This window comes from Apteryx rowi, unplaced genomic scaffold (assembly GCF_003343035.1).
Source record: "Apteryx rowi isolate R43461 unplaced genomic scaffold, aptRow1 scaffold_219, whole genome shotgun sequence".
NCBI classification, from domain to species: domain Eukaryota; kingdom Metazoa; phylum Chordata; class Aves; order Apterygiformes; family Apterygidae; genus Apteryx; species Apteryx rowi.
This window is the reverse complement of record NW_020448519.1, coordinates 726211-744781: the sequence shown is the minus strand read 5'-3', so window position 1 is coordinate 744781 and position 18571 is coordinate 726211. Positions and strand designations below refer to the sequence as shown.

The 18571-nt window shown below is 38.5% G+C and overlaps 1 protein-coding gene across 1 annotated transcript; it reads left to right on the top strand.

Annotated features, from left to right (window-relative positions):
* Positions 1–13647: 13647 nt before the first annotated feature.
* CAV1 (caveolin 1) lies at positions 13648–15214 on the top strand. The gene is made up of 2 exons (XM_026064500.1): positions 13648–13664; positions 14782–15214. The coding sequence occupies exons 1-2, from the start codon at positions 13648–13650 to the stop codon at positions 15212–15214; spliced, it is 450 nt and encodes a 149-aa protein (XP_025920285.1).
* The last annotated feature ends 3357 nt before the right edge of the window (positions 15215–18571 follow it).

Here is an 18571-nt window from a genome sequence, read left to right as displayed (position 1 = left end):
CCCGCGGCGTCCCGCCCGGCGCGGGGGAGCGGGGAAGAAGCTGCATGACCTTATGTAACACTGGCAGAGGGATTTTCCTTCCCTCGGGCACGTACGAAGGCAGGACAGGGAGGGGGCACCAAACCGCGTTAAGCAGTGCAGTTGCGAGCTGACCGCGCTGCTGGGCACGGCCTGCAGGACCCAACACAGGTCGCCCTCCCTTACGCCCAGCGGGTGCAAAATGAGAGGTCCTGGTCATAGTTTGCATTTGTTTCCTTGTTTTGTTTTCTTTTTCCTGGTGTTTTTTTCCTTCCCGTTAGAAATGATAAAAGGAAACAGATTAAGCAAAAACTGCGCTCTTGTGTGGATTTTTTTGATCGGGTTTTTAATTCAGAGCTAGACTGTTTTGACAAATCTGGGTCAATGGAGATTTTTGCTTGAAGTTACTTTGGTCAGAAAAATCATAAAACCGATTTTTCCCTTAGCAGAAAATTTTATACTACACGTGTGAAAGCTAGGGATGCTGTCATCCGGGCTTGTCAGAACCTAGGAAAAACAGGAGTTACTAATCCACCAGCTGGCTTAGTTAGGGTACAGCTCAGCACGGTCCTAGTTCACCCAGTCCCTTGGTCAGGAAGATCCATCACTGAAAAAGGAAAACGTATTCTTTACAGAGGATAGAAAGATTGACCTTGGTCCCTGAATGTATGTCAGTAAAATGGTTTGTGCCATGTGCAGACAATGTAATAAGGTCCCAAGTATCCTCAAATTCCACTGACTTCAATGCAACTTGAAGGTGCTGAGCATAACTAGCCATCTTGTTGGATCAACCGTAAAAGTTATTGCACAGAGCAGGCTCTATTTTTAAGGAGCCATTGTCAGCTTTGAGATCTAGAAAGAAAAAGAGTAAAGTTTGCATATTTTGGGGAAAAGTACTTAGTGCAAAACTTCTATTAAAATGGCTGGTTTTAAAAAGGGCAGAGCAATTCCATGGAGGAGCAGCTGAGTAGGCAGGGAATGCAAGAGCTGAGAAATGAGACTGCATCACAGCTTATTGCATACAGCAGCAGTAGAAGTCCCCAGAGCAACCAAACCTTCTGAGGATGAGTCATAGCCCCCAAGCAAGTTGGAATCTGGGTATCCACAAACTTAGAGAAAGAAAGATCCTGCTGGGAAAGAGGGAGACCACTGATGGAAAAAACTCCTAACACGCTTAAAGGAGACCAAAATGTACAAAGCCTCTCCTGCCCTCTCTGTCCCCCACAGCAGCAAAGTAAGCATTATAGCAATGGAAAAAACAAGCTACTCAGTTTGTCCCTTCAAAATAATCATGGACCAACAAATGCATTCATTGAAAAGCAGCAAACGGCCCAAATACCAGTTCCGCCTCTGTAACAGCAAGGGAGTTTCTGGTAGTGCAAGTAATAGTCGTGTCAAGACGCAGAAATGTATCAAAATCAATTTGGTGTTTACCAGACTGGATCCATTCTGTATTGTAACAACAGCAGCATTTGTTAAAAATGTGGACATTGCAAAGCAACATTTTTCTGTCTTGTTGCAAGGACAAAAAAGAATGATTTTGATTTTCATAAGCATTTACAAGTATTTCACAGATGGGTCCAACCTGAAAAGTCTAGAGAGGAATTTTGCCACAATTCAAGTATTGGATACTGTTTTCAAGTTCAGCTTATTAGAATAGCCATAAAGTTCAGATCCAGCTCCTTGTGGACAAATTCTGGTTGGGCTGAAGAAATAAAAGATTCTGTTCCTGCCTTAGCCATCAGTCTGTGCTCCCCTCTGGTTGTGTGTCTGCCTTTCTTACTTCAGTTGTAAATTGTCCAGGGCAGAGTGTAAAAAATATGCTTGTATAACACAAGGGATCCCCAATCTCAACAGACTACTGAAAGACATAGCAAAAAATGTGTTCAGAGGTTTTTCAAAGCCAGAAGTGTGGTTCAGGCTTAGCTCAACTTTGTTTAGAGAGTGTTTTTTTAGATTCAGAACCTTCCACTTTTTAGTCAGTGTTTAATGCATTTCTTGCCACTTGGCTATGAGACACAATAGCATGGAAGCTGGGGACAAGTCAGTCAACCATGAAACAGAAATGATTAGACAGAGAACAAGGAATCTGCTCTGTAAGCAGCTCTCTAAAAGGCCTCAGTGTTGTCTGCGTTCAAATACTTCCCATAGCACATTTTAAAAATAACCCTTGCTTGTGAGAATCAGGAGACATGTTCCCTTGATGTGTAGCACAAAGCATCTGCCCAGCTTCCTCTGCAGGAGATAAAATGATGCAGGCAGCAATCCAGGCCAGGGAGAGGCACCTGATCCAGATCCTTTTGTGAAACTGGACAGATGGAGCAGCTTTACGTCAAAGTTATTGGTGAGCTTGACCTTGCTTACATTTTATCTTCAAATTATCTGTGAAGTGGAACCTAAGTACTGTGCAGTTTCCAGAAAGGTGGGACGAATACCTGGATTTCTTTTCAGAGAAGGATGGAAATGAGGCCTTACCATACCTAAAGTATGAAAGCTGAGGTATGCAGACAGCCAGGCTGGCAGTGCTGCACAGGAGGAAGCATGATCTGGTAAAATCACCAGAATTTCCTTCCTGCTCTAATTCCTTCAGCAAGGAACAGAAAAGAAGGAGTCTCTTCCTCTTATGACTGCCCTCATGCATCACCTCGAGAGGACAAGAGCATGGCAGAATGGTGCCACTGCTTGAGGCAGTGTGAAAGTTGGCTAGTCAAATAGGAGGCAAAAAGGGAATCTGTCAAGAGGGAAACAGCCTCTCTGCACCAGGAAGTGCCTTCCAGGAGTTATTTGGATGATTTTATATTTTCTCCTTACAGTTCTGTCTAGTTCATATGTCTTCACTGGTGGATTCTAGTATCCCACAATTTTCACTTATGTGTGATAAGACACAACAATTCACAGTCTTTTTCTCTCATCTGTCATCCATTCCCTGATGACCCAGGATTCATCTGAAGGTGCCTGAAGTCATCTTCCTTCTCTTCCAGGACTCCCTCCCTTTGCTTTTTCCGTTTCCCAAAATAGTGATTGTGTTTTCCAGATTATGGCCAAATTACAGCTGTCCAGCTCTTTGGAGTTCGAAGTTTCTCAGAGCATCTGTGTCTGTACAAAGTTTACTGAATTTGGGAGAAATAGAGGAGAGAACCAATTTTCCTGCAACTTGTAGCTGGCTAGTGCTTCTCGGTACTTCCTTGGTCCTTGCATGAGATAGGGGTGGACCTTGTAGCCTGCCCTGTCTGACCTACTGCTTTTGGACTAGTGAGCACCAAACGCACAGTCACATCTGCAGCCAGATTATAATTCTTTCCTACAATGGTGTGCTAGAGGGAAAGGCCTATGCCTGTTGTACCATCCAGAACATAATTATTATTTTGTTTTAAACAAGTGGTGTCTATCTACTCTTTGTTGTGTAAGAGTCCTTTTCTCTCAGGAAAAAAATGCCAGTACTTGGCTACACATGTAACAATGCAGAGCTTTTGTACCAACTTTTAAACAATTATGTATTTATGCTGCCACTTAAAGCCAATGCAGTTAAAGGCAGTTCAGCTCACTGCAACGAAAAGTCTGGAATTTTTAGTCAGATGTTGACAAACACCATAGCACTGTTAGACAGGCATTGGGGAGAACAGTACTACACAGTCATTTTAAGCTGTATTTAAAACCATTTACAATTTCCACCACTTCCTAATAAAAGAAAGTTTTAAAAAAGTGATCTGCAAATTTATTTAATCCTTCACAGCTATGAGCTCTCATTATTGTGCTGAGCACAGTAAGTGCACAGACAGACAACCAGACGGAGCACCTTCCATCTCCACACCTCAGGACTGTGTGTATTTCTCTCCATTCACTGTACATGTAGCCTAGGCATAACACCTTACTTGTACACAACTACATTTAGATGAGTTGATTCTTAAACTTCATGTCATATTAACATCCAACTGTGGTTTTTAGATTTTAACAAGCAGTAATGTTTAAATGTTTAACTTTGGCTACACATGATACAAGTCTGATTCAAATTGTTCTTCTGAGGCTAGTCTAGGATTCAGAAGTTAAAAGCTTGAGTCATTATGAAGGCTAGCATAATAAGAGAACTGAGTGAGGCCTTCAAATTCTGAAAAACAGTTTTCTTCCTTAGGAATTAGGAGTTTCTGGATACCTTTTTGCTAGACATGGTGCTTTGAACATCCATAAGGATTACAAATAATAATAATAAGCTTCTTTCTTGAAAATTGTGTTTGTATTCAAGCTTGTGGTATTATTAAAACCTTATGCACTGCCTTCTTGCTTAGCATGATGAACATGACTCATAACTCCTTAGGAAAATGTTCATTTGATGGCCAGGGGGACAGAGCCAACTATTCAACACGGATGTTCCTTTTGTTAAAGTTTATTGGACACTATATCGGATTCAGAGAAAACAAATATTTTTCGTTTCTATTAAAGTCAACATAATTCACTTTATACTTTAGAAAATTTTGAGAACAGTTTGAATTCATTTTAGAATTTTTAGCCAATATGTGGATACAAATACTGTCTTCTGTATTGGGAACAAGGAAGTGCTTATAGTAGAGTGGTCTGCCCATGAGGTCCCCAACAAGAATTTGATCTTTGGTATATTGTAAGCAGCAAAAATAAAAAAATACAGATGAACTCATACAGTGTCATAAAACTTGTCATCTCCAGAAAAACAAAGAGCAAAATAGCTCTAAACTAAAGATAAGTTTGAATTTCCCTCTGCTCAAGAGTTATGCTACAGATTTCAATGGAGTTGTACAAGGATAAGTTTTCTCTGTAACCTTGTACTTATCTGGCCATATGCTTTGTTTTCAAATAAATGGGAACTGATAAATTCAGCTTCTCAGATAAGAAGTGAGATGCCATCACAGCTTAAGGTGAAAGGATCACATTCCCTGTCCAAATTCCTGTTGTGCTCAATTTAGGGTTGGAGTCCCAGAAAAGCCTCAGGGAACCTCCTAGGTTCATTACATCACTTTCTCTGTTGCTTTTGAAATCCATTCTCAGAATCCAAATAAATATTTTAAAAAACACATTCAGTTTTCCCTCAAGATCAGGTTAATATCTCCTGTAGACCTCGGTCTCAAAGCCTCCTATCCTTTTGTAAAGTCCAGGTTCATATATCTCTCTTCCAGTGCAATTTATGACAAGACCACAACTGTAGACTTGTGATACCTTGTTTTTTGGCAAAATACTAAAAAAAAATAGTTATCTCATATTCAAGGACCAGTAACTTGAGATCTTCCATTGGAAAGACAACATTCTAACAGAAGAAATGCAGAGGCAGATCTTGTTTAAAGGAGCAGAGAGGTAGTTGGAGGAGGAGAGGTAGCTGGGCATCACTGTGCACTCCCTGTCAACGGTATATTCAAGTATATCCAAGTAGAAATTAGGGAAAAGGTGAGGAGAACAAGTTGCACAGATTTGCTACAAATAATTGCAGCAATTAACAGGAATGTGTCTGTGTGTAGTGTAACTAGCTTAGAGTCTCCTCTCCTTAGTCTCGCTTTACGAATGGTAGAGAGAAACTGGATTCCAGAGCTAAATCACCCTCCAAAGGGTGCCTTTCTCTATCCATTTACTACCTAAAGAGTCTAAGGTCACCATACTCCCATTTCCCATTGATGCCTAAATTCAGTGGGAGGTGAATCTAGAGCAAGCTCCAGAAAGTGATACTTAAGCCTGGTAATAGTGGTTTATTACCTTACTAAAAATTCCATCTACATCTCATGAATAGAGGGTTTGATTGTAATGTTTTAGTTAGGAAAGTGTCTGTATATAACCTGTGGGAGTGGGCTCTTCTGTGACTTGAACAGCAGACAGAGATTAAACATAAATTCTACTGGAGCATTTATAAGCATAGATGCTAGAGCATTCTACCAGAGCTCAAGGGAGTTTATGGAAACATTTACATCATAAGGCCCCTAAAACCCCAAAACCGTATTGTATTAAAAGGCAGTATAATCATCTAAAAAACTGTTTAACAAAATCCCTTTATTTTTATTAAGGTTTCTGGATTCTGGTTAACTCCAGACCCCACTGGAATCAATAAAAGGATTCCCATTAGCTTCAGTATAGTCAAAATTTCACCCTGGTATTCGTGTTGATGAATATGCATCTTTAAACATACAGACACATACACATGTGCATGCTTGTACACGCAGATGGGTATGAGAGTTCTTTGCTAAAATAGCTGTATCAAACAAGAGGTGGTACATGAAACAAGTAATAAAATGCTTGATAAGAGTTTCACTTTGGGAAAAGTGTAATGACATCCCAGCAGCCCAGTTTCCAGGGAGGAAAACAGACACTTTATTTTCTGTCTGAATGCTTACTCTGACAGCATCAATGTATTTTCCAAGGGAACTGACTGATACGATATCCCCACCTGCACAGGAAGTTTAGCTATGTTTCAGAGCAGTGCAGATGTCTCCTTCAAGCTGTTATTTATTCCTTCTGCTAGACTATATTGAGATAGGTCAGGCAAGTGCTTCAGGAAGAGATCTCTGGAAGAAGCCTCATTGCTGCAGTACTGACCCATTGGCATCAATAGCATTTTTCTCACAGGAGTAGTTCTGCAGACTTGAGTCAGACTGTCCATCTGATTAGGGCTTTTCTGATATGGAATCAGTAACTCAGCATGGTGAGGAAGCAAAAGGTTGTTTTCTTGGTAATTAGTAGTGAATTATTTTTTGACTATTTTCACTGATTTTTAGCTGGTGAAATGGTGACCTGCAATCATGACCTTTTTCCAAGTTATGACATTACTTAAAATTGTTCACAATCCATTTGAATATTTGCTATTTGTGCAGTAGTGGTCACTCATGACTGGACATGGTTTTCCTCCCTGACTAGACGGGTATAGTCCTTCAACTCTATTTTCCAACAGAAATGCTCTTATTTATTAAAGTATTGTTTGCTTTTTGGCATACCCGATAGTAAGGATTCACTATTTCCATGAAGAGATCTGCCAGCAAAGAGCTCTTTTCCTGCAATATTATGGAAAGTAGACATGGAGATAAGGAAGGTAATGCAAATTCATTGGTCATTTTGAACAAATAACTGGGGTGGAACAGCTCTGCTTGTTTGTTTAGGATTTTATTTGCCTTAGATTTATTCTGTTGACATTTTTCTGCATTTACCCAGCTCTACATGGTCCTAGCCATTTGCAGTCATGGTATTTCTTTCTCTGTGCAAAGGAATGAGCCTTCTGCCAGCTAATCTGGAATCCCAGTGAGAGCAGTATGCTCTGAAGACTGAGTTCAAGGTTGACAGCCAGAGTCTAAGTTTGCTAAATTCCATGTAGAGAGACTCTTGGGGCTCTTGTTAAATGCCGGCCACCTTTTTGAGAGTCAAGGTGATTTCCTGTCTTCTGATAGAGCTCATGCCATCTCTGAGCATGCTGGGTCTTCATATTCTGTAATCATCCATGCCACAGCCTGAGGCTCATGTAAATACTCTGGAAGAGAATTGAGTTTTGCCTTTGTAATACACCTGACAGCACCTAACATTTGCTGTTTAAAACTGTGATTAGTGAGGAAGTGGAACATCTAGGCATCATTAAATTGAATGTTTTCAGGAACAAAGTACCAACTTCTCTACATAACTGCAGGTAAATTATGTAGTTCTGTTACAACAAGGGTGGGCTTTTTTTTTTTTTTTTTTTTGTAGTACTCAGATTTCTTCTCAGTAAGTTGTCAAATATCTTCCTTTCTTTGGATTTTGCTCTTTCTTTAAAATGTGTTCTTGATGAAATATATCTTTTTTTTTTTTTTTTTTTTTTTAGAATAGAAACAAATGAAGACCTGCTCAAGTTCCTGACCCTTTCTCTTCGTAATCTCCAAGGCATAGACGTGCATCCTCAGGCAGGGAGGGACTGTGCTGGACGTCTCTGTAGTAAGGACAGCTGAGCATTCTCCTGTTCCTCTTTCATACAGGCCTTGCAGACATGGTGTTCTGCAATGTGCTGCATCCTACACCTTCAAAATAGTGAAATCTCCTGATGTCTAGGAGCTAAGGGAAGGGAGGAGAGCAGCTCTGCCCCTACAGCCCAACACCTCCCATGCTCTTTCCCTCGGATTCAGTAGAAACTACCTAATATGCTTTTCATTATTTTCTGATAAACTGTGGCAGTGGTCAGGAAGAGTCACTAGCAGGTATGGAAACATGAAATTTTAAAGGGTCAATGAAACTTTCAAATGTTTAGCTGATACCACTAATTTAAAAGCATGGCTGAGAGCTTATTGCTTAACTTTTCTGCATCTGTTGTGATGCCTTTGTTCTCTGAGCACTATAACTGGCCATTTTTAGATTCCAAATAGTGGGTGGAAGTACAAAAACTATTAACAATGTCATATGCTCACATATTTTCTAATTTTTAATAACATATACCACAGTCTTCCCCAAAGCTGGTAGTGTTGCACCTGTCCTGAATGTCACCTCCCAAATGTGACTCATGCCATAGGACAGCTTGGCATTTTGTGTTCATTTATACATTTGCTTCAGTTGAGGTTTTTTTTTGAAAAGAGGTTGAGTGCACTGGGAATTCTACAAATTAAATTTATTACAACAGAAAAAAAGATTGTGTCTGTTTCTGCTGTACATTGGTTTGTTACTAGTTTTACAGGGACCCAACCTAATCTGGGGAAACAGCATTACACTTACAGTCTTGGTATAAGGGAAAAGCCTGTTTAACATAGCACAAGGTTAGCTGTAAAGACAGTCTCCATACTCTGTTAAAAATGTAAAGAAAAGTATCCTGTGGCTCTTTTTTGTAAATTATTCATCAGAGACCTGACTTGCAGTCTGGCTTGACTATAGCCCTAGTCATGCAGAATATTTAAGCATATTGACTTTGGTGGGATAGTTCACATTTTTCAGGTTGTGTGCATATTTAAAAGGTCTGCCTGACTGGAGACATTAGTGATCAATCACAAGAGATACTGAAATTCTGTAAGGACCTGAGCATCTTTTCACTGACTCCAAAAGATATTGATGGTACTCAGAAACGACATGCTCAGCATCTGTCTGGATCCTCCTAAATAGAGTAGCGGTAGTGTCTGCCTGTGCAAACTGTATGTTTTGAGCTCAGTGATAGCACACAGATACAACACACAAAGATTTGAGTAATTATAGTTACACTCACTAAAATGTAGATTAGGTCAAAGCCCCCATAAAATGTTGGTGGGTTTAATTATTTTTTCTGATAGACTCAGCACAGTGAAGTTTTCTGTATAATGGATAATACCTCAAAGAACAAACTTTTAAGAGCAATGTAACTGTTAATAGGCAATTTGGGGTTGGAATTTAAGACACCTTGCTAGCCTGCCAGATTGGGCTACGTAGAGACTAAAGTGCCAGAGTCAGCTATTTTCACGAATAAGGCATATATTCTTGAGTCAGCTGTTTATTTAGAAAAACAATAACTTCACACGCTTAAGCTTTTTCAATTAATAGGAATTTCTTTAAACAGACTTTGAAAAAGAAGACATCTTCATACCATTTCCCTTTCTTGTAAATAAATCTCTTTTAGAACCGCGACAGGTTCCTTAATTTCTTTATAAAAGTTTAATAAACACATGCAGAGCAAAAGAAGCTGCAGTACTTCTCCAGTAGAATCAGACAAAAGCCTCAAGCAATGTAAAAACTGGCTTTACAAAACTGAATAGTAGGAAACAAAGAATAGCTGAAGTCAGGAAGTGTATTGTAGGCATGGAACAGAAGTTGATAGTGTTTAATAGCTTTGGCTGAATCAGAAGGCTGTAGTGAGTTATTAGCATCCTTTAGTGGGTCAAAACAAATTTCCTTTACTTGTGTACTTCTCACAAGTGAATGTGCCTGTATTTTCATTAGCTTGGCAAATAATTCATGGTTATTTCACAGCACACCCTGACAACTCTAGAACAAACTGCACACTGAAGCTGTTATTTGCTGAACAAGACTTATGCATAACCTAGGCATGCCTTCATGTAGATAAAACCAGTTCTTCACAGATTTACATATATTTGATGCTTTGGCAAAAGTGGAGTTGAGAAGAATACCCTAAATAAAGGTATCTTATCCTTGTGAGCCAGTTAGGTTCCTTTCCACAAATTAGTGGAGAATTGCAGAGCGTCCTTCTTTCCTAGGATCATATTTCTGGCCACTTCTGTCTCTCCTGTCACTCCTATTTTTACATTACTTAGTTCATTTAGCCTCCTGTTATCAGTCTAATGACACTCACCACACTGAGTGCTACTGAACTAAAAACCAGAGGAGAAGAATAGAAGAGAAAGAGGGGTGAGTAATCTGAATGATATAAATAACATTTTTGCAAGACAAAATGCATTCAGTGACCTATTTCTTCTGCTGCCTGTGCAGGACTGGTCCCTGTGAGTTAAAAACAGGATCTTTCATGGGAGTGGTTCAGTGCAGGAAGAATCTGGGTGATATCTCAGTTCCTGCAGCGTAAGGACTTATCTGTACTGCCTGCACTATGAAATAAATAGAGCGTTTCCCAGCCAGTGGGATTAATATGTGATCTGGTAGCAGCTGAGAAGTGACAGAGCCCAGCTTACATCAATTCTTTGCCCATCTTTATTTTGCTCAGAGTAAGTCTGTTTTTGGGCAGCACCACAAGTGTTAGCATTTCAGTTGTTGCTGGACTCTCTTGATATGTATGTAATTTCAAAACATTATTATGGCTTTTAGGCAAATCACAGCTTTGTTTTAACACTATATTCATCTGAGAGTTCTTAGCGCTGTCAGGCTGTTTATCTGTCTTTTTACTCTCCAGTTCAGTTTAATATCTCTCCTTATTCAAAGTGGAGGAATGTGGAATACAGGGCTTGAGGAATAATGAAATGGGAAAGATACAGTAGTGAGACACCATTACAGTGCCTATAACACCATCTATTCAGGTTCTGTGTAGTTGGTTTAAACACTCCCTGAGCTTTTGAAGTTACTCCAAGAAGGAACCTCCTGCCAGTTGTTGGAGGCCTGAATACACTCACATTACCATCTCGCAGACGTATTGATTCCTGAGTACTTTTAGGCCAATTGTGTTTGACTTGACCTGGGAAAACCCAGCCAAAGATGTGTCATGAATGTTCTGACATCAGCATCATCCCTTGGAATTAGGACAGAGGTGTCCATCTGGAAATGTTATATGGCCTGATTCTTCGTCAGCTCCCCAGTATTAACTCCATGGGCATCTTGGTGTGCAGGACAGGCGAAGACCATTGGTTTCCAAAAATCGTGATTGCAGAAAGTTTACTATTTGATCTTGAAACCAATGAGATTACCAGCTTCCATTCTTCAGTAAAGCATTCCTTATAATGAATTACTTTAAAAGCGGTCAAATTACAGGCAGTCTTATTATTTATTTTAAATTGTCTATAAACATCGTATTAACCCGTAGTTTCTTTCTGCATGCCATAAACATACTTTGCTGATAAAAATAGGTTCCACTTAGCTAAATTAAAGATGTAGGCATGAAAAGACTGATGGAACTCAATGTGAAGTTGTTTTCCTTTTAGAAAGGATTTAATACTTCCCTTATCAGCCAGTTGAAAAGAAATGATAGACTCCGCCACAGCCTTAGGCATGACCCTGAGTAGCCCTTAATGCACTGAACTGCTCCGTGATGGTTATGTGCACAAACTGGCTGTACCAATGATCACATCATCTGGCAGGAAGCATGCAATAAATTGCCAGATTTTTTAGAATAAATGTGTCTACTGGCATATGACTTCTTCAGCAGGCAAAACCTATGAGAAAAAAAGTGTAGTCTTCATGTAATCTCATTTTTTGAGAAGCTACATTCTATTTGCTGAAAAAATCTTCTTTTATGCCATCATATGCATATTTTTAATTATTTGATTCCAAAGCAAATGTTAGTAGTAAGTTAAAACACTCATTTGTTTTGAAAATCAACTACTGTGGAATACGGGCTACAATGAATAGTTTGCTTCCTAATAGCTGCAGAAATAGATACTTTTAGCATGCTTGTGTATTCCAGTGAGGCAATATACTTATTCCATAAATTCATGCATACATTTTTTCCCAAGTGTGTACTCAGCTGAATGAGGTTGATTTCAGTGAATAATATTCAGCTCTTGGAATCATCTTAATTTATTTTTGTGTGGATATAAGATAATTGGATGCCATCACTCACTTCTCCATGTATACATCTACAATCTTTTCTTTTTTGTCTTACGACGCAGTCCTAAAATCCACTGACTGATACAAGGACATCTGATTGTTTCATTTGGTAAACAAGATCACAGTACATCCAGCAAAGTTTCTTGCTCGGTCTTGCTAGAATGCAGCTAACTTTTAATGACAAATTCAAATAATTATTTTATGGCCAATGTACTTCATAAAACCATTTTGTGTCATTTATTTAATCCCAGGATACAAACTTTTGTACATAATAATCCCAGAATGAAAACAGAGTAGACAGACTATATTATTGTCTCTGATGTCTTTCCTAGAATTAGTTATTCCCATAAGAACTGCATTGTTTTACTTACTGAAACTACAGATCCCAAATAATTTCCAATTTCCTGTCTTCATTCAGTGGTGATATTGAATGTAGATATAAAATGTGCTTTATATGCTGTCTTTATACACTGACTTCAAGGAAACTATTTTCCAAGTTTACTAACAAAAATTCATGAATATGACCCACAGAAGCATAGGTTATTTCATCCATATAGAATTACTGCAAAAGAGAACTGTGATTCAAACTCTTTTTTCATTTTCTCCTTTTGTAGCTATTATTTAAAATTATGCTGTTCAGTTTCAGGAGTTCTAGATAGATTTCCAACTCTGCACATCTTTACAGACAAGTGCATAGAGCTGTGTGTGTTCCTTGGTTATCCAGCCAGTGCAAATTTTGCTGTTGATTTCCATGGAGAAAGAATTTCAACTCAAATGTTATTTTTAGGTGTGAGAATGATTAATTTTCTTCCAAAAGAATCATAAATCACTTCCTAATCGCTAGAGCCTATATCGGAGTAGCAGATAATGAGGAGAAGGTTCGTAGTTTGCTTTCTGCATTGCCTAGAGAGAAACACTAACCATATCAGGCAGAGCTCTTTAGGCCCAATAATATATTGAATTAAGACAATTTGATGTTACACATTCAAGATATTTGACATTCCAGCTGATTCAGAAATTTACTCACAAGGACTTTTAACACCTTTAACCAAGCTGACTTAGTCACTGATGTAGTTAAATGACTGGAATTTCTGAATGAAGACCTGGATTTACTGAAATTGGTAGAAAAATGCGAACAACTCAAATGAGGGAAGGCTATCATCTTCTACAGAGAGACTAACCAGTAGTTCCTAGATTATACAGTGTTGTTTTGGAATTATCTTTTTGTTAAGAAAACTGGAAACTACAGTGGTTTTATAGCATTTTTTCTCCTGCAATGAGCTGGTAACTGATTTGGAGCTGATTGGAGTCTCAGCAGGAGAGAGAGAGGAATTCTTTCCATTTTTATATATATTTTAGATGAAGTGATTCTGAGCTTTTCACTACAGTATAAACAATGTTTTTACAGAGTATAAGCTCAGCTCCTTCCAGCATACTAAGGTACTGTTGCTTTAGTTTCTGAAGGCTTTGGCCCATATCATGCTTAGCCTGCTCCTGTAAGTCTTCACTTATGGCAGCATTATCATCTGACTTTGGGATCCAGTCCCAGGAATGTATTTTCATTTTTCTTCCATCTAATTTATACAATCATTTAGTTTTTTACAGAAGAATACTATTTTTACATATTATGATGTTCCTTTTTCTGTTGAATGCAGTGCCTATACAATTTTGTTGTGCTGACTAAATTAAATATCCTGTGCTGTGGGTTATATCAAACACATATTTGTGTGACATGGAGCTGAACAATCATCACAATTCTGTTAATTTTCTAATAGAAATGTTATGACAATTAAGCTTCCTGAATAGCTCGGTATTTCAACAGAGACCAGTAAAATACGCATGCTGGAATGTACTGCTTCCTTAGGTGACTTTTTGAACTAGTTATGAATAATAGTCAAAACTATGAAATATGTGGAAGAGTATGTTTCTTCTAAATATTAATATGCTAGTCTGGCCATGTCTTTCATGAACAGAGTGTTATCACATAAACAGGATAAGTTGGGACAAAATGGCTTTAATGTGAAGAGCCTCCTTATGTTTAACACGGTTGAAGAGCTCCCTAACCCTTTCAGACTGAAGAGGAGCTCCATCTGGTGCAGATGTAAATCTAGCATTTTGTTTTTCAGACTATTAACAACTATTTATGCCTGTTTCAAAGTATATATTTAAATAGCTATCCTCAGCATTTATTCACCGTCAAAATCCATCAATGGTATACAAGGAAGGATGGGAAAACCAAGACAAATGAAACATGTTTTATTGATGTATGTTTGTGATGGGGCAAAAGTGACTACAATTATTCCATTTGGAAAGATCTGAAAAGGTTAAGTTAAGGTAAATAACGCATGATGGTTCTGTTCACCTGGTCCTCCCCTTAAGTAGACTTTAGGGGCATTCCATACCCTTAAGTCTCTAGGAGAAGAAGAAAATATATTCATGTTTGTGATGAGTTCATCTCCATCTAACGGTAGATGTCTAATTCTGAGCTAATCATCTGTGGTCCCTGATAGTCACTGGAGAAGGATAAGGTTGATTGACGTCTTAGACAATATGCTAGAATGGGTCAAATCATGTTGGGATGTAGGAAGTACACGCTTCAGCGTTTTGTTGCAGGGAGCCATCGCTTTCCAGGAGAGGGGATTCTGGAAGCTGCACTTGCTCAGAGTGTCCACTTGACCTGATTTTGTGCTCTTCTTTGCTGCAGATTGATTTTGAAGATGTGATTGCTGAGCCAGAGGGAACACACAGCTTTGATGGGATTTGGAAGGCCAGTTTCACCACCTTCACTGTGACAAAATACTGGTTTTATCGCCTACTGTCAGCAATCTTTGGCATTCCTATGGCTCTCATCTGGGGCATCTACTTTGCCATTTTGTCATTCCTGCACATCTGGGCAGTGGTGCCATGCATAAGGAGCTACCTGATTGAGATCCAGTGCATTAGTCGTGTCTATTCTATCTGCATCCACACGTTCTGCGACCCACTGTTTGAGGCTATAGGCAAAATGTTCAGCAGCATCCGAGCCACAGTACGGAAAGAGATTTGAGGGACCTCTCAAGGAGAGCCATCAGCCTAAAGTGGGGTTGGGTATTTTGTTTCGTTTGGAGTTTTTTGGTGCCAGTTTCAAGTTTCCCAAAGCAACATGCAGCAACTGGTGGTGGATGTACTGGCCCAAAACAAAGAATCACTTGCTCAGTATCCTTTTCTACTGTTTATTCCTACTGGACTACTTGCTCTCTCTTTTTTTTTTTTCTTAAATATACCTTTCAAACTAACCTTAAATTGCTATTCTTCCATGCCAGTTGCATATCATCTTACTGACAATTCAGAGACTGAAGTGCTGTTGTTGGATTCATTTTTATCCCATCATTCATTGCTTGTAAGAGAAATCCACAGCAATGTTGAAGAACTACAAAAGTGCTTTCCAACTTTATAAAGCCATTGTGGCCAAAGAGCATAGAGCTATTGCAGCAGAATGAACATGACAAACTGGCAGATTTTTAGCAGAATGTTCTTTTTCAATTGTATTGTCAGATGACTACAGTCATTTAGAGTCATGGTCAAATATGGTGTTCTGTGAATAAATTAGTTAAGTAAACAGATTGCTTAACTAATGTATGCTTTGAAAAGCTAACACTTTATCAGGTCGGAGACATTGACACATGAAAGCTTTTCATGTCCATAAAAAGCTTCAGTCAGTGCCTTTCTATCTCATTCTCTCTCTTGGAAGTTTGCAGACGGTTGTTTTTCAACCTTTGCTAGAACTGCAGAGGCAAACTGAAGTTGAAAACTAAAACTGGTCGTTATGGAAATGTTTTCTGTGTGACTTATGACACATCCCTTAGCATTTAGGTGCTTATCTCATAGGCTTTTCTTTCTTTTTTTTTTCCAAAGTATTCATATAAATACATATAGCAAGTATGCCAGAGATAAAGTTACAAGAAAAATCAAGGTGTGCCAAATGCAAGCCACATAATGCCAAAGAGGAGCTGCCTCTGAGAGAAACTTTCCTATCAGCTTTAAAAACTTTTCTATCAGCAGATGTCAGCATGCCACTAGTTCTCGGATTGTTTTCAGGAGAATTGTTGCTTTGCTGCGTCTAAACTAATCCATCTCAAGAGATGGTTTAGAAACTTCACAGTGTGGGTTTGTTTTTTTATTTTCTTTAGCTGAGCTGCAAGGAAGTCTTAAATGGAGGGTATTGTGTGAAGCTATCGTATGTTGCAAAGTGCAAGGCCTAGAAAATAAAGCCTTTGCAACATGTTCTGATGCTGTGACCTACAAGAGCTTTTTGCCCTCAGGATAGTACTGTGTTCAGAGATACTGTGTGTATCCTCATATGGTTTGCATGAAGCATTTGTAAAATAGTTGTGAGGCTCACCAGCTTTATTGTAAACCAGACTGGAGTCTGAGCCTGCTGCAGTTGGAATCTACAGCAAAACAGTTCTTGACCTCTGAGACTGCAAGATCTGGCCCTTGGAATGAGCATGAAGCTGCCTGGTACACCTACAGCTTTTTTAATTAGTGCTGATATTCCACATATCGCTTTACCTAACACAGGAGTGCCTTCAGTTCAATTGCTGCCAAAGCATTGACAATTGTTTAGAAAATGCTGCATTTTTTAACGGGGGGTAGGAAGGGTGCACACAGAAGTTACAAACGTATTAACTACTATTGTTTGCATTTAAAACAGACACTGGTATGGATAGAGTTTTATGTTTTTCTATGTTCATAATGGAGAGTGTACTATTATAGAGTTTTGCAGTATTGTAAACGAGGAATATTTTATGAGGAAAATCACTCTGAAAGAAACCTCCTTGATTTACCATATAAACTGTATATCCTGAAAGATGTCTGTTCACTTAGATTTATTAGTCCCTAATCCAAATACATTGCTGATCAAAGACATTTAAAACGTTATTATATGCTTACAGATATAACTGACACTTTTTTTTATTCTGCATGTACATTAAAGACTACAATAAAAAGATGTTTAATGGTAGCTCCTGTCTGACTTTTATTCCTAGAAATTCATGTGAACAAATCTCATGTTATTAGGAAGCCAACCCTAATATTTCTTGATAAAGGTAGAAAAAGCTATGTCATGTTTCTCAGGAAAGAATGTGCAAAACACTTGATTTGTTTCTCAAGATCTGACCCAGGAAGGTTGTTCCCAACAAAAAATTAATTTTTTTCCCCAGATAAATATTTTCTGTTACTGAATAAGTAAGCAGTAGGACTAGTAAATATAGTATTGAATAGAGAGCATAAGCTTGTCTAGGTGCTTAATAATGACCTTGGGCAAATTCTTTTGCTTTCTTGTTCCTCAGTTTCTCTATATTTCAAATGAGAATAATGCTATTTACCTATAAAGAGTTTTAAGATCCAATAAATGAAACAATATCATAATAAATGAGTGCTTATAATTCATTTTGCATAAAAGACTTCGGCCATCTAAAATTCAATGCCAGATTGTCCTGATAGCTCTCCAGTTAAATTCATTTAAAGCTTTCCTTTTGACTCTAGTGAAAACAGAATTTTTCCTAATAAAAGTTTGTTTTACCCTAAGTATTTACTATATGTAACTGAGGAATGACAGATTTTACCCAGCCATGCGCAGACATAACTTGTGACAGGACAGTCCATTTCTGTGGGATTATTACACAATACCTGTCACCTTTACCCTAGTACACAAAAGTCCAACCAAATAGTCCAACCAAATAGTCCAACCAATTACATTTTGACCTACAAATCTATTAGCCATATTTTAATGTTCAGATGGCAAATATCAGCATAAGGTAGTCTGTCATATGTTTTCCAGTAGCAGAATGGTGTTTTAATGGTATTTAATAAATAGTACAATGGCAATAAACAGTACATTGAATGTCTTGGATGATGAATTGTGAGAAAATTAAAAAGAAGATTTTGAAAAGTAAATTGGAGATTGCAATGTGAAAGTGAAGTAAATGAGTATGCCAGTATTCAAAAATATCTTTCTTTTGAAAAGAGCCTGATAGATTTAGAACAGACACAGCTATTCATCTTAACCATTTATAATATCACATTGCCAAGACTTTTCCTGAGGGGAATGTGCAGATTTGACTTGCTGTTGCATTGCCCATAGCACTTTGCTGGGCAGCATTCACAGGCATATGCTGTGGGCGAATCTCAGACTGGTGCTCCTGCTAGACTCGTAGCACAGTAATACTCATGATCAATACCACAGTCATGATATATCCTGTACCAAGATCCATGTTTGTCTATAACAGGATTAGGAGACAATAGAATTAGATAACTGCCTATCGTGGCTACAAATGTAGTGTAAATAGTCTTATACTGCTAGATCTGAAAGTCAGTGTCATAAGCTGCCTGTGGGTTCACATCAGCTCAAAAGTGCTTTTAA